Source organism: Lithobates pipiens, unplaced genomic scaffold (genome assembly GCF_037356315.1).
Source record: "Lithobates pipiens isolate NorthernLeopardFrog02 unplaced genomic scaffold, aLitPip1_a1.2 Scaffold_23, whole genome shotgun sequence".
Taxonomy (NCBI): Eukaryota; Metazoa; Chordata; class Amphibia; order Anura; family Ranidae; genus Lithobates; species Lithobates pipiens.
In genome coordinates, this window is record NW_027507785.1 from 257,084,849 (window position 1) to 257,101,183 (window position 16,335).

General features: G+C 42.2%; 1 protein-coding gene across 1 annotated transcript in view; it reads left to right on the forward strand.

Moving 5' to 3' along the window:
• LOC143927137 (ranaspumin-like) overlaps window positions 1–16,335 on the forward strand; it is a 43,603-nt gene that overhangs the window by 25,202 nt on the left and 2,066 nt on the right. The window contains exons 10-12 of the mRNA XM_077451090.1: window positions 1,288–1,338; window positions 5,843–5,899; window positions 16,253–16,324. Coding sequence (XP_077307216.1) covers window positions 1,288–1,338; window positions 5,843–5,899; window positions 16,253–16,324 — 180 coding nt within the window. The remainder of the gene's footprint in view (window positions 1–1,287; window positions 1,339–5,842; window positions 5,900–16,252; window positions 16,325–16,335) is intronic.

The window sequence follows — 16,335 nt, forward strand, 5'->3', positions numbered from 1 at the left end:
TTACATTTCTATTGCAGAGAATGCTTAAAATTTGACATTGTAGTGCAGATTTCTGAGAAAACCAGTCAGCCAATCATACAAGCAGGAAATTACATTTTCAGTTTATATTGACCTTAAATTACAGTATGGTTTATGTAGCAATTTTATACAATATAATATTTTTTTAGTTGACATTTTTTCATTAAAAGAAAGCAAGAACATTTGTGGCCAGGTTAGGTTAGATTTAACATTAAGATTATGGGTAGAAAACAGGTTAATACTGCGCTAAAGTACAACACAGAATAAAATAAAAAATAGCTGCAACAAAAACCATCAAATATCTCTATGGTGCAAGTGAAATAATACAAACATAAGTTGCTCTAAAAATGAAAGAATCATCAAATTAAGTGACATATAGTACAAATAAATTAATGAATAAATAATGAACATTCAAAAAAATTCATAAACACAAAAATAAATATAGAATAAAATTGATCGTGGATACAAAGGACAAAAAAAAGGATGAGTGGATGAAAAAATGAATAAAAAATGAGTCGTTGAGGTAGTAAATTCCAGAGTTTATGCACCTTCACCAGAAGGAAGGAGAGGGGGAGAAAGAGAAAACCTCGATCTGAGGAGAAGATCCCACTCTGTAAGTGGGAACCTTTACCTGAACAGGTGGACCCAATCAAGAGCGAGGTCATATGCACAGGCAGATTAAGCCCTCTGTGGGGTCTGGTAGGTCTCCAGCACCTCCAAAATTCTCCTATTATGAACGGTAGCCACTCAGAGGGATATGATGGGTCCAGACAAGCAGTCACTCTAATCTGGAAATATACACTCCGACTTGGACGGTCCCAGTCTCCCAGGGATCTTATGCTCAGATCGAGATTCTTCCTCTTTCTCACCCTCTCCTTCCTAGAGGTAGTAAATTCCAGAGGTGGATAACCTCTGGAATTTACTACCTCAACGGACTAATTTTTTCATTCATTTTCTCATCCATTCATCATTTTTTTTGTCCTCTTTGTACCCACTATCAATTTTTTATTCTATATTTATTTTTGTGTTTATGATTTTTTTTTTTAATGTTCACTACTTATTAATTAATTAATTCATTTGCACTATATGTCACTTAATTTGTGATTTTTCATTTCTAGCACAACTTATGTTTTTATTATTTAGCTTTAACATTAATTTACTCTAAATCCAGCAAACAATACAGAACATTTGGAATCAGTATTTTGAATGCCATAAGCACTGTGCTGGATAAAATTTTTAATTTACATTCATTATTTTCTGTTTTTATAGTCAAAGAACAGTGGTGCAACTGGTGTTGCTTCTGGACTTTCAAAACTATTGGTAAGAACCTTTTATAATGTGAATGCAATGAATTATAAAACATGACAACTAATTATCAATCATTTCTGTTTTGGGAATGAGTTGAAATCTATATCCATTCTACATCCAGTTTGCTATACTTGAAATGTCTACTTGAATAAGCCCACAGAGCATGGCAACTATACATTGTTCACATGTACTCAATTCCAAACCTCCTGAACATTTGCTACAATGTATTCCAAAAAGTCTTAAAAACATTTTGCTATAAGATAACAACCAATTAGAATGCATCCAGTCCATCTTGACGTCAGTAAAATCATCTCTAATTGGCTGCTATGCGTCCCTTCATGTTGCCAAAATATTACAATAAGTAAAATCAGTAGGGATTGGTGAAATTAACACAGTAGACAGAGAAAAGTCCATATTTTGTATTGCAGTGTAGTTTTTAAAATGCAACTAAAAGTGTATTAACTATTTCAGCTCTTTTGAGGCACAAAGAGTGAACCTTTAATCATAAATTGATGGCTTCTACCTTGTGCTCTGTCTGCTCAGGCAGCTCCCGGCTTCAAATTGAAAGTGATTTGGTGGCTCTATAGCCGCCAAGCACTTTGCCAGAGTGGGCGGAGTGATGTTCCCCCTCCCCCCACCAGTGCCACCTATGGTTCCTGGGTCCTCTCACTTTTACTTTTACCCGATGTTTGGGACCACAAGATGGTTCAAGATGGAGAGCAGGGAAATCCATGTCATGATACCCCCTGTAAACAAAGGAATCAGAAGCAAAAATGATTTTATGACCTCCAATTGCCGGTCCTCTAATTCATGGCTGGTACAGCCAGGGAACACATCTAAGGCCGCGTACACACGCGCGGACTGTTCGCCCAACTTTGTCCGTCCAACAGTTTCGGCAAACAGTCCGCTCAAACTTAGCATGGACGGACATGGCCACACACGACGGACGAACAGTTTGCTGAAACCGTGCGCGATGACGTGAACGGCACGTACGACGGGACGAAAAATACGACGTCCTATACACTGCATTATAGCTTTCGGCGTGAAAATCCTTTCTGAGCATGCGCGCAACTTTGTTTGACGAACAAGCCTACACACGGGCGGACTGTTCGCTCAAACAAGGTTTCAGCGGACAGTTTTTCGGAATTTCCGAAAAACCTTGTCCGTCCAACTGTCCGCTGAAACTGTCCGCTGAAAGCCCACACACGAGCGGACTGTCCGCCCAAACACTGTTCAGCGGACAAAGTTGGGCGAACAGTCCGCCCGTGTGTACGCGGCCTAACCAAAAAAATCTGTGCTCCGTTAGATGGTGGGGGCAGGAAAGGCATTGGGCTTTATTAGACCCCTAATGTCTCCATAAAGAGTACCTTTCATCTGCCCAATGCTATCACATGATGGGTTATTAACCCTTTTAGATAGCAATCAAGTAAAAATAATAACATAGTGGAGTATATAAATATATTTAAACTTTCAGAGGAGGGAAAGGCCCTTTTGTATCTTAAAGTGGAGGGCCACCCAAAAAAAAAAAAAAAAAACATTTTTCTGGTAAAAGACCAGACCACTTTTTGCGATTTGGCACTGCGTCGCTTTAACTGACAATTGTGCGGTCGTGCGACGTGGCTCCCAAACAAAATTGATGTCCTTTTTTTCAAATAGAGCTTTCTTTTGGTGGTATTTGATCACCCCTGCGGTTTTTATTTTTTGCGCTATAAACAAAAATAGTGCGACAATTTTGAAAAAAATGCATTATTCTTTACTTTTTACTATAACAAACATCCCCCAAAAATATATAAAAAAAACAGGTTTTTTTTCCTCAGTTTAGGCCAATACGTATTCTTTTACATATTTTTGGTAAAGAAAATCGCAATAAGCGATTATTGATTGGTTTGCACAAAAATTATAGCGTTTACAAAATAGGGAATAGTTTTATGACATTTTATTAATATTTCTTTTTACTAGTAATGGCGGCGATCAGCAATTTTTATTGTGACTGCGACATTATGACGGACACAACAGACATTTTTGACACATTTTTGGGGCCATTGTCATTTATACAGCAATCACTGCTATATAAATGCAGTGATTCCTGTGTAAATGACACTGGCAGTGAAGGGGTTAACCAGTGGGTGGCAGTGTAGGGGTTAAGTGTTCCTAGGGGTGTGTTACTAACTGTTTTCATTTAGTGAACACTGATCTCTGCTCCAATCACATGGAGCAGAAATTAGCGTCACTTGTTGCTAGGCAGAACGGGGAAATGCTGTTTACAACGGCATTTCCTTGCTTAGCCACCCCGTGAGACGATCGCGGGTATGCTCGCGGTGATCGAGTCTGCGGGACCCGCGACCGGACTCACGGGGGTCCCGACCAGCACATGAGCACGCCGCCGGTGGCCCGCTTCTGATGGCAGGGCGGCATTAAAGATTGGAAGCACCTGTATGCGAATATGCCTGCCCGTGCCATTCTGCCAACGTGCATCGGCGTGCACTGGTCGGGAACCGGTTAATATTCTTAAAAAAATGTTTTTTTTTTTTACCTTACCAGAAATCCCTGTTACTAGGTGTCCTCCTCACGTTGTCTTCTGGGTAATGGGGCACGCTATGTTCTGGGAACTATGTGTTTCCTAACACAGTGCGCCCATTCACAAAGCGTTGCACGACTTGCGCATGTCCAGTAGGAAACGGGCAGTGAAACCATAAGCCCTTGTACACACGGTCGGACATTCCGACAACAAAATCCATGGGATTTTATCCGAAACTTGTGTTGCATACACACAGTTGGAAAATCAGATCGTACATAACGTGACAACGTTATTTCATTACGACAGGACTACGTTCAGGCTAGTAGCCAATAGCTTTGGTCTAGGAATTTGATCTGAGCATGCGTGGCACTTTGTCTGATTGGAATTCTCTACACACAATCGGACAAAGTCCGATCGGATCATGCTGTCAGAAAGTTTTATAGCCCAGCTCTAAAACTTTGTCCATCGGATATTCAGACGGAAACAGTTCGATGGAGCCCACACATTATTATCCAATTATCCAACAACATAGTCCGATCGGACATTTTCCATCGGATTGTCTGACCGTGTGTACAAGGGCTAAGGCTCCACTGTCTGTTTCCCTTAGTGAGGATGGCAGCGCTGGAACCTGAGAACCAAGGGACGGGTCGGCCTCGGGCGGCCGACATTGCGGGTGCCCTGGAAAGGTAAGTGTAAGAGGACGCTGGTCCCTATAAAAGTCGCTGCACGCCGCGTCCCTGTCATTGCGGCCAGAGACAGCGACGAGGCAACATCTCAAGAAGAGAAAAAGAGAAGAACAGAGGAACAGAAGAACAGAAGGCGACGAAGTCATCGGCGACAGTGGTGACAGCGGCGACAGAAGACCGGGCCACCTCCAGTAAAAGAGCTGGAAGAAGGAGGCCCGGCAAGAAGAACCGAAGAGGGGGACAAGACCCCCAAATTTGGAAGAAGATCCCCGAGAGGCTGCGAGGAAGAAAGCCGGGCTCCTCCACTAGCAGAAGATAGCGGAGGAGCCCGGCAAGAAGACCCCCTAAGACGGAAGAAGACCCCTGGAGCTGTGCAATAAACTATTTTTAACCCATGTGTGTTGTGTTTTATTTACATTTTTTTCACAGGTGAATGGGTAGGGGTACAGTGTATCCCATACTCATTCACATAGGGTGGGGGGACGTTATCTGGGGCCCCCTTATTAAAGGGGGCTCCCAGATTCCGATAAGCCCCCCGCCTGCAGACCCGACAACCAACAGCCAGGGTTGTCAAGAAGAGGCCCTTGTCCTCATCAACATGGGGACAAGGTGCTTTGGGGTGGCGCTCGTTCGTCCCCACCCCCTTTCCTGACTGGCCTGGTTGCGTGTTCGGATAAGGGTCTGATATGGACCTAGGGGGAACCCCCACACCATTTTTTTGGCATAGGGCTTCCCCTTTAAGTCCATACCAGGTGACGGGGCCAACGACGTGTCAATCTCGCTGCTGAAGGCGGCGACAATGACTTCATTCGCTAGTCCCGGCTACCTGGAGCCATGCTCAAAATGAACGGACTTTCCACCGTGTGTGGGCAAGTCCGTTTATTTCAAAAGTACTGCAGATAGTCCGCCAGACCTAGTCCGCTGGAAAAGTCCCGCGTGTGGGTAGGTTCGGCGGACTTTACTGCGGTTTGTCCACCAGACTAAGTCCGCCGGATAGTCTGATCGTGTGTATTCGGCATTAGAAGAATTGTCTCTGCAATTGAGAAAAATCACTGTTCAGAAGAGCCTCCAATTGCTGTCACTTCTGGATCAGTCCCCAAACCCAACTGGCAGACACCAAGGGCTGGTGCACACAGAATCTGGTGCAGCTGTCTACATTAAACTGAAATTGTTATATTTTTTTTTTACTGCTTTCCTGCTCCAGCATACTTAGTTTTCTTGTGGAATGTGTCAAATTTGAATATGAATTATATATATATATGTGTGTGTGTAATCTCATGTATTAAATCCCTTTTTACCCATTTTAAAACAGGGAAGAATTGACTGTGCCTTGGGTGAAGCGATTGGACTGGAAAGTGATAAAACACTGGTAAGAATATTCTCCAAAATGTACCTAAATGAATGTACATTCTTACAACTAATTCTTGAAACATCTCCAGCAGGTTCTGTTGCCATTAGGCTGTAGATAAAAAAATAAAGAATAAGTATGTAAGCAATGTTAATTTTTTCAGGCTTTATAATAACTGCAATAATTTTCAGCTGGAAGTGACTCTTTTAGTATAAAAAAAGGCAAACAAATAGGCCACTGTCCCCATTCTATAACTGGCCTTCGTAGCAAGGAGCATATAGAAGGACGATGCATGTCAAACAAAACCAAAGGAAATTCCCAACAACCAAATTAACCTGTCTAATAGTTTGCGTTAAAAACAGGGGTTTAGTTTGCATACATATTCAAATACATGAGTAAGCTGCAGAGTAGGGATAAGCTTCAAGTTCAAGTCGAACCCATGTTCGACTCGAACATCACCTGTTTGGTTGTTCATCGAATTGCAAAGTTATGGGCCGTTCGCACCAAATTATATTATATATATTATTTATATTATATATATATATATATATATATATATATATATATATATATATATATATTGCATTCAGTTTAGCTAGATCCGTTCCTGTTATTCTTTTCCTAATATACTGACAGTCAGGCAGGGGATTTTAGTACTTGCAGTATTTTACAGTTAGTGTACTTTGTCCTCTGCACAGTGTGCACCTAAAGCTACCTGAAGACAATTGCTGTTATTCTCTTCCTAATATACTGACAGTCAGGCAGGTGATTTTAGTACTTGCAGTATTTACAGTTAGTGTACTGTGTCCTTTGCACAGTGTGCACCTAAAGCTACCTTCAAGACAATTCCTGGTGTTCTTCTGATCCTATTAATATCACAGGCAGGCAGCTGCAGTATTTACAGTTAGTGTACTGTGCCCTCTGCACAGTGTGCACCTAAAGCTACCTGAAGACAATTGCTGGTGTACTCATACTAATACTACTACAGTCAGGCAGTTGATTCTGCTAGCTGCAGTATAATCAGTATATATATATATACATCCCAGCTTTGTGCAGCTACATCACACTGCAGGCCATTAGTATGTCTGGAAGGCCAACAAGGATAGGCAGACAGCCACAAGCCAATAAAAGAGGGCAAGCAGGCTCTGTGTCAACAGTGCTGGTTGTGGACATGGTGCATCCTCATCAGCACGTGGCCATGGGACATGCTTGTCATGTGCACCTGAGGAGTCCCCCAAACTGTTAGACCACAGTGTTGGGTACATGCTAGATGAGGGTACCCAGCTAGAGGAAGGCAGTAACGTGATCCCAGAGAGAGGAGGTGCCTGAGAAGGACTGCAATCTGGCAGTCATGCTCCCCCAGCTGCAGCATACTGCCAGGTTTGCTCCAGTGATGAGAAGGGAGGGGATGTCGAGGTCACTGATTCCATGTAGGTGCCTGATAGAGAGGAGGAGGAGGCACATCTCTAATGAGGTAGGATGCCCTTCAGGGGCCAGCTTAAGGGCAGCACACCAACTGCATCACACCGTAGAGCTCCACATGTTCAGGGTGCTGCTGTCTCTACGTGTTATTCCAAAAGTTCATTGGTGTGGGCCTTTTTTGAGATGAGTGCATCAGATCGCACCGCTGCTATTTGCAACATATATCTCAAGCATATCCCCGCATGGCCAAAACATCAGCCACCTGGGCACCACATGCTTGACCAGACATATGTTGTCTTGCCATACAGTTTGTTGGCAAGTGTACCTAAAAGACCTACACCAAAGAACAAAGCGGAACCCTCCTTTCGTCTCATCAGCTGGGATCTCTAACCCCACTATACCTTCAGTCCTGCACTGAGAGGAATGAAGGTATAGAATTAGGTGTGTCACAACCAAGTACTTGCGGGCAATCTGCTATCGGTACACCGACGTTAGATTGCACCAGACAAATTTCCTTGCCCCAGCTGCTGCACCGAAAGAAGTTCGCTCCCAGCCATCCACATGCCCAGTGGTTGAATGCTAGCTTGGCAAAATTGCTAGCACTTCAACTGCTGCCTTTTCAGTTGGTAGACTCTGCAATATCTGTGATGGGTTGCAGTGCTGTGACACCAGCACCAGTGCCTAAAGCCCAATTTTTCAGTCCCTGTTTAACAGGGGAGTGTAATTACAATTTTTGATGCAATACTTTGCAGCAGGGCTCATTCCTGTGCTCCAAATAGAGTATCTGTGAGGGGTTGCAGTGTTGTGGCACCAGTGCCTAAGTCCCAATTTTTCTGCCCCTGTTCAACAGGTGCATGTAATTACAAATCTTGATCTAATATTTCACAGCAGGGCCCATTCTTGCACCCACCAAGAGTAGCTGTGAGGGCTTACAGTGTTGTGGAAACACCACCACCACCACCAAAGGCCCAATTTTTCTCCCCCTGTTCAACAGGTGCATGTAATTACAATTCTTGATATAATAGTTCACAGCAGGTTGTTCAAGTGCCTACCAAGAGTAACTGGGCTTACAGTGTTGTGGCAACACAAACACCTAAGGCCCAAATTTCTACATATATAGGACAGGCCCCTACTTTCAAACATCCAACTTACAAACGACTCCTACTTGCAAATGAAAGGAGACAGGAAGTGAGATGAAATATGCCCCTAGAAAGGGAAATTCTCTCCTGTAAGAGTTAATATGGGAAAAACTTGTCTCCTCTCCACTGATGCTTTATCACCAATCCTTGTTTCAGTAAAAACCCCAAATTTTCAAAAAACATTTGTCATTGGGACAGAAAGTGTGGTGAAATCTTCTGAAGAGGTGCACATACAGCAAAACAAATGTTACAGGGGTGATAACCCTTCTCTATGTTTTCCAAAAAGCTTAAAAATAGATTTTTTGGCTGGAGCTACACTTTAAAAATGTTTACCAGTTCAAAATTATAAACAGATTCTACTTAACAACAAACCTACAGTCTCTGTCTTGTTTGCACCACCTGTTTTCCTGCAGTCCAGAGTATATAGGGCCTGGGTGCCCCACACCTTTCTTTTTTTTTATGTGGATGCGTGGGTTTCCCTTAATATCCATATAAGACCCAAAGGGGCTAGTAATGGGCTGAGTGGGTACCCATGCCATTTTTCTCAATGATTTTCATCCATATTGCCAGGACCAGACATTACATTAAAGCCGCAAGCAGTTTTAAATTACTTTTTTTCCTTTAGAAATGTCATTTTGTGCAGGGACAGTTCTAAACACATGCCACTTCACAGATACTATAGACACCCCCCCAGGTACGATATTTAAACGAATATTTCACCTTTTTTTCACTTTAAGCATCATTAAAATCAATGCTCCTGAAAAAACGGGCATTTTTAAAACTGTTTTTGTGCATTGATACATGTTCCCTGGGGCAGGACGCGGGTCCCCAAACCTTAGGACAATAACTTGCATATTAGCCTTTAAAATTAGCACTTTTGAATTTTTAACGTTTGAGTCCGATAGACTTTAACAAGGCTCCAAAGTTTGCGCAAACTTTTGGTCCATTCACAGGTTCTGGTGCGAACCGAACCGGGGGGGGGGGGTTCGGCTCATCCCTACTGCAGAGACACTTTACAGCACCCCACTAATATTTGCAGTCCTAACTTTATACATTTTTGGGAGCCTCCACAGTGGAAGCACATACATGTGCCTTTAAGGAGGGATGGGCTCCTCACTCACTGGAGTGATGAGATGTGGAGGGGGAGGAGCGACCATCTCAGGCTCTCAGCGGCTCTCTGAGACTGGTGTCAGTCCAGGCATCTGGCGGATCCAGACTCCGGTGGTCGGGATGGAGTGATGCCTGGACTGAAATTGATGTCAGCAGAGAGCAGACCCCAACCCGCTCTCTGCTGAAAACGAGTCACAGGAGTGCAAAATGAACTGCACTTCTGTGATCCATAGGAGAGGTACAGCCAAACGAGCTTTGGCTGGAATTCTTTAACTATCCTGCTGTCCCTGATCCCTACACACTTCTCTAATGCAGAGCAATCCTGGGGTGAATATCATTCTGAAACAGACACTTCCAGGAGTGTCCATCTCCTGTGACAACCACTTCTCATCATTGCTGTATCCTGTACTGCACCCCTTATCAAGTATACATTGATCATTAATTCCTTTGTGTCTAAATGTTTTCAAACAATAAATTGTGTTTTTAAGAACACAAGGTCAAAATCTGTTATATATCTGACTTAATATACCAAAACATTACACTGTTAATAATGGATTATTTTTTACAAGCGGATGCATCCCTAAAAATGCTTGAGGTATCTCTTGGGGTACATATGGAACTGGTTGATAAGCTGTGCTCTTAACTGAGGAAATTATGTCTTCTCAACCAGTCTAAAGAGCCAGGACAAGGTTTATTTCGGGATGCTCCTTTAACCTATAATTTCTAGCCCTAACTATCACCTTATTATTTTCAAATTACCTTACCTTATTGCTGGCATTACTCCATTAGGCACACCCAGATCTGCACAGGGAACAGTGAATATATAATAATTAACAACACAGATCAGGTCTACACACTGTTCATTTATTTTTGGCTTGTACAAGATCTTAAATACACCGGATGAGATGAGTGTTAATTATTTTCCACCAATAAGGGGTACATGTTCAAATTACATGTTTCCTTTATAAACCTACTTATTCAATTAACCAATTATAATGATACGTATATTTAGAATTCTTTACATACTGTATCTGTATCTAAGCAGAACTATTATGTCACTTAGAATATACAAAAAAAAAACCCTATGGTTTCCTGTCAGTCAAGACACATTGGGGGTTATTTACGAAAGGCAAATCCACTTTGCACTGCAAGTGTACTTGGAAGTACAGTTGCTCTAAATCTAAAGGCTAGATCTGAAATGAGTGGAAGTTCTGTTGATTTTATTATCCAATCATGTGCAAGCTAAAATGCTGTTTTTTTATTTTCCTTGCATGTCCCCCTCGGATCTACAGTGACTTTACTTCCAAGTGTACTTTCAGTGCAAAGTGGATTTGCCTTTCGTAAATAACCACCATTGTCTGGTACATATGCAAGTTCCTCAAATCGAATTTCAGTTTCAACACAAGCTCACTTGTTAAGCAATAATATATTTAAAACTTACTGCTAAGCAAAATAATACATTTAAAGGAGTAATTCAGCCTTAGGTTTCAATAACATTGCACAAAGAAGTGTAGACATTAGGTGGGCTTTTTACGAGACCCTTTTCGTTTATTCTTCTTGCCATCCTAAGCCAACTATCTTGTGTCCACTCACTGATGAAAGAATGACTTTTGTATCATAATGACAAGATCCGACCTCATAGTCACACTAAGGCTAGGAGTGGAGAAGATAAGCAAGACAGATGCCCAGACAGTACACCTAAAATCAGTTGCGGCTGGTGGTATAATTTTTTGGAGAGGTCGGTAAACAATCCACCCACTCCCCCCCGGTCGATCGGTAGCCCCGCACTTACCCCATCTAGGTCGCAGGCATTGCTTCCTCTGGGCGGCATCTTCACCCTGCATCTCCTTCTTCTGGGCTTCATGGCAGCTTCCCCTGCATCTCCTTCCCCCTTCTCCCCTTCTTCTCGCTTCTCCTCTCGGCCAATCAGGTGACAGGTCTCAGGACTGGCTTCCTGATTGGCTGGGAGGAGAATCAGGGTGACAATAGCCAATATTAATTTACTGTTGTCACACAACCCTTTTTTTGAAGATAATAAGAGCCTCTGGTTCTAATCATGTGCTAATAAAAAAAAAATATTGGGATCCAAGGGTGCATGGATTAGAGGGGTGATGCACCTGCGCCTTGTATGGACAGCCTAAAACTGATGATTAGAAGATTAGGCAAACTCTCACTCTGTTCTGCTATCAGTTCAGTTGTGTGCTTACAGTTCATCCACACTGGGTCTGTACAACACTATTCCACTAAAAATAATTAAGAATCGGATGACTTTGAATTGCCTAACCGAATGCTCTTCCGTTATTTACAGCTCCAACATGCTCTCAATATCCAGTTTGGAGTCTCCGTGCCCCTGTTGGACGTGATCCGCGGACAGGACCCTAAGACCTTGTACACACGGTCGGACATTCCGACAACAAAATCCGTTGGATTTTGTCCGAAACTTGTGTTGTATACACACGTCGGACAAAGTTGTCGGAAAATCTGATCGTTCGTAACGTGACATTATTTCGTTACGATGGGACAACATTCAGGCTAGTAGCCAATAGCTTTGGTCTAGGAATTTGATCTGAGCATGCGTGGCACTTTGTCCGATCGGAATTGTCTACAAACGATCAGACAAAGTCCGATCGGATCATGTTGTTGGAAAATTTTATAGCCCGGCTCTAAAACTTTCTCCATCGGATATTCAGACGGAAACAGTCCGATGGAGCCCACACACGGTCGGATTATACGACAACATGGTCCGATCAGACATTTTCCGTCGGAATGTCCGACCGTGTGTACAAGGGCTAAGAGACTGATGTTCCTTTTTTTTATAATGGCCTCATACTGGCCGCGACCGCCTCACATGTGCAGCGACTTAAGATCCAACGGGAGGCAGACTTGGGAGCAATGGAGGAAGGGCGATGGATGCACTGACCGTCTCCAAGGTAGTATCCCCTAAATTATCAGATAGGCTCACGCACCTATATATACTCCATAGATCATACCTCACCCCAACTCTTCTGTCTAAGTTCAAACCCAACTAAAGCTCTGCGTGTCCCAAATGCGGAGACCCTCGGGGTACATTCTATCACTTGCTATGGTCCTGTCAGAAGCTCTAAGATTACTGGTCCCAGGTGGTCAGATTTCTCCATGACCGAATGGGCTCTCCCTTATCCCTATGCCCCCGTCAGTGTCTATTAGGCATCCTCTCTCTCCCCAAAGAGGAGAAATATCTCAGTATATTTTTACAAGAAATGCTATTCTTGGCCAGGATGCAAATTGCCCGCACCTGGATTAGAACAACTCCTCCGACTATCCAGCTATGGAAGGGATCAATTTATTCCACACTCCCCTATAAGAAAGTGCTATACACACACAGGGGGTGCACAGCCAAGTTTAACAAAATATGGGACAGATGGATGGAAGATGCAGCCATATGCACAGACCCACCCCCTGAAATCTGATGTTGGTGCCCACAACAAAGCAAAGGCCTGCTGCTAACCTCTAGCCCCATGGCTCATAAGTTAAGCTCAGGTATAATATATATCACCTTTCATCCCCTGCAACCCACACATACAGGCAGGACAGTGTTGGAATATCATTCCCTCGGATGGCCTAACTGCTTTAGGTACCCGTTTATCTGAAATACCCTGCTCGTTGTATACAGAAATGCACCATATCCTATGGTAATTGATGTCAAATGTGATTTCTTTTGTTCAGTGCACGTTGCACTTGGTTTTTTGTTCAGTGCGATCTGCAAATTCAGACAGGAATCGGATTGCATGGGTGTGAACACCCATGGGATCTGATTGTGCTGCGGACCAAAAAAGGGTCCTGTGCGAGTTTGGTCTGAATGTGATGCAAATTCAGCAATCCTATCTATATGGCTGAAATTGCATCTCACAGAGATTGCATGTGATTTGCACTACAGTGCGATATGAATCACATCCTATCCCAGACAGTGCTGCAGTGTGAACTGGCACTTAATGACAGAACTGTCTTTTTCACTCCCCCTGGTACTCTACAGTAGAACAAAGGGAAATATCTTTACCTTCATTAGTCATTCTTTAAAACCAAAAAAAACAATAAAAACCTGTGATACTCCTTTTCTTTCTGTGTAGTACTGGTCACTAATCCACTTAAATAATCCAAACCTCATCTACACAGTGCTATACAGTACATAAAATAACATATACAGAAAACATGATAAGTGCTTGGTGCATACACAGTCCACACTATACACACAGATCATAAGATTTAAAGTGCTCCGTGTCCCCTCAATGTTCCCATACCAGTGTTAATTTTGTCGACTAAAACCTTTTCATCGACTAAATGAATACTATTTTAGTCGACTAAAATATGACTAAAACTAAAATACGACTAAAACTAAAATGATATTCTAGTCAAAAGCCTAAATTGGGACTAAAACTAAAAATGCCATTTTGGTCAAAAGACTTATGCCTCGTACACATGACTTTCCGACAACAAAATCGGGGATTTTTTTTGAAGGAGGTTGGCTCCAACTTGTCTTGCATACACACGGTCACACAAATGTTGGCCAACAATTATGATTGTGGGAAGGTGGTGACTTACAAGACGTACGACGAGCAGAGAAAAAGGAAGTTAAATAGCCAGTGTGGCTCCTTCTGCTTAAATCCTAGCATGAGTGAACTTTTGTGCCTCGGACTTGTGTACACACGATCGGAAATTCTGACAACAAAGTTTTGTTGGCGAAAAATCTGAGAACCTAGTAGCCAACATTTGTTGGCAGAAAGTCAGACAACAAATGTTCGATGGAGCATACACGTGGTCAGACTTTCAGCTAACAAGCTCACATGCAACATTTGTTGTCGGAAAATCAGATCATGTGTACGGGGCTTAAGACTAAAACTAAATTCAAATTTGACCTCAGAATTAACACTGGTTTGTAGTGCATGTTCATACCTCAATACCATATATAATAACATATTAGATGTTAGTATATTAGTATATAATGAGTTTGTAAATTGTAGAGAAATGCCTAGATAATGCATTAAAATTTAACTACACCAATTCGATTTTAGACGACTAAATGAGTTTTAGTCGACTAAATACGACACTAAAACAATCGCAGAAGACTAAATTGGGACTAATATTAAAATGCCATTTTAGTCAAAAGACTAAAACTAAATCGAAATTTGCTGCCAAAATGAACACACTCACCTGAATTGTTTGACCCCCAAATACTTTAACCTCCCTGGCGGTATGATTAGTTCTGGTTTTAGGTGCTGAAAGCAGTACAATTATTTTGCATGGAAATTTGGCATTTTATATTGTAGTCCTGTAATTCTTAGGAATAACTCACTTAAATCTGTTCAAACCAGAGTCTAGCAGACATCCCGGGTATGATAAAGTTTATAATATAATAATAAAAATTATTCAATAATGTAATCAAATGCAAAAACACTGAAATTTGCTCATTTGCAGAATTGTCGCTGTCATTAGATTTGGTGTTTGATGACGAATTTCCCCACAAATCGCTATTGCTCAATTCTGCAAGTGATTATAATTTATTATCGCTGTTTTCTAGTTGGTCTAAAATCACTTTTGATATAAAGGGACACTTTTTGGTTGCTATGGACAATCTCCAAATTCCAGGCAGAAAAAACAGCATTTATAATATAAAAGTGCATGCAGGGCACTGCAAAGACCACTAGGGACAAACGGGGTGTGTAATTTTTTTATACAGTAGTGTAATCTGTAAGATTACAGTATTGTGTGTGTTTTGTGTGTTGTTCCTTTTTTCGAATTTGAAGCTGATCTCCGCTCCCGTGCACCGTAACGTCGCAGGGAACGGAGCTCGGTGGCATTCGGGCACTGTGTGAATCGAGCAGAGGACAGCTCGATCACACATCACGGTGGACATCGCTGGATCCAGGGGACAAGGTAAGTAACTTCTCCCTGTATCCAGCGATGCGATCCCGAGTCTGGCTCGGGGTTACCGCTTATGATACTAAAATCCCAACCCGAGCCAGACTCGGGATCACCGCTAGGGAGGCTAACAAGCTTTCTCTTATTGTCATAGCAAGAATTATACTGTAATGCCGATCGGACGATCGGATGTTCCGACAACCAAACTGTGGATTATTTTTTCTGACGGATATTGGCTCAAACTTGTCCTGCATACACACGGTCGCACAAATGTTGTTGGAAATTCCGATCACCAAGAATGTGGTGACATACAACACATACGACGAACCCGAGAAAAATAAAGTTCAATAGCCAGTGCGGCTCTTCTGCTTGATTCCGAGCATACGTGGAATTTTGTGCATCGGAATTGTGTAAACACGCTCGCAATTTACGACAAAGGATTTTTTTGTCGGAAAATTTGAGATCCATCTCTCAAACATCTGCTGTCAGAAATTCCGATGGAGCCTACACATGGTCGGAATTTCCGACAACAAGCTCACATCGAACATTTGTTGTCGGAAATTCTGATTGTGTGTACGCGGCATTAGTGTTAAAAGTTTCAAGGCCGAGCACCACTGCAATAACAATGCCAAGGTCAATGTGTTATAAAAAAATATCCAATAAAAACGTAGCAATTATATAACCAACTAAAATATACAGCAAAGATGTGAAGTAATAATACATTAAATAATGGGACTTTGTATTAACCTCTAAAACATTCTCTGTGTGGGTTCAGGATTTCACAAATGTTTTTGTTTTACTTTTTAAGGAAGACGCACTGGAAGCACTCAGTCCGGAACTTCTTCAGGGACTGATTGAACATATACTCGGCCTTACTGGGGTAAAATGTTT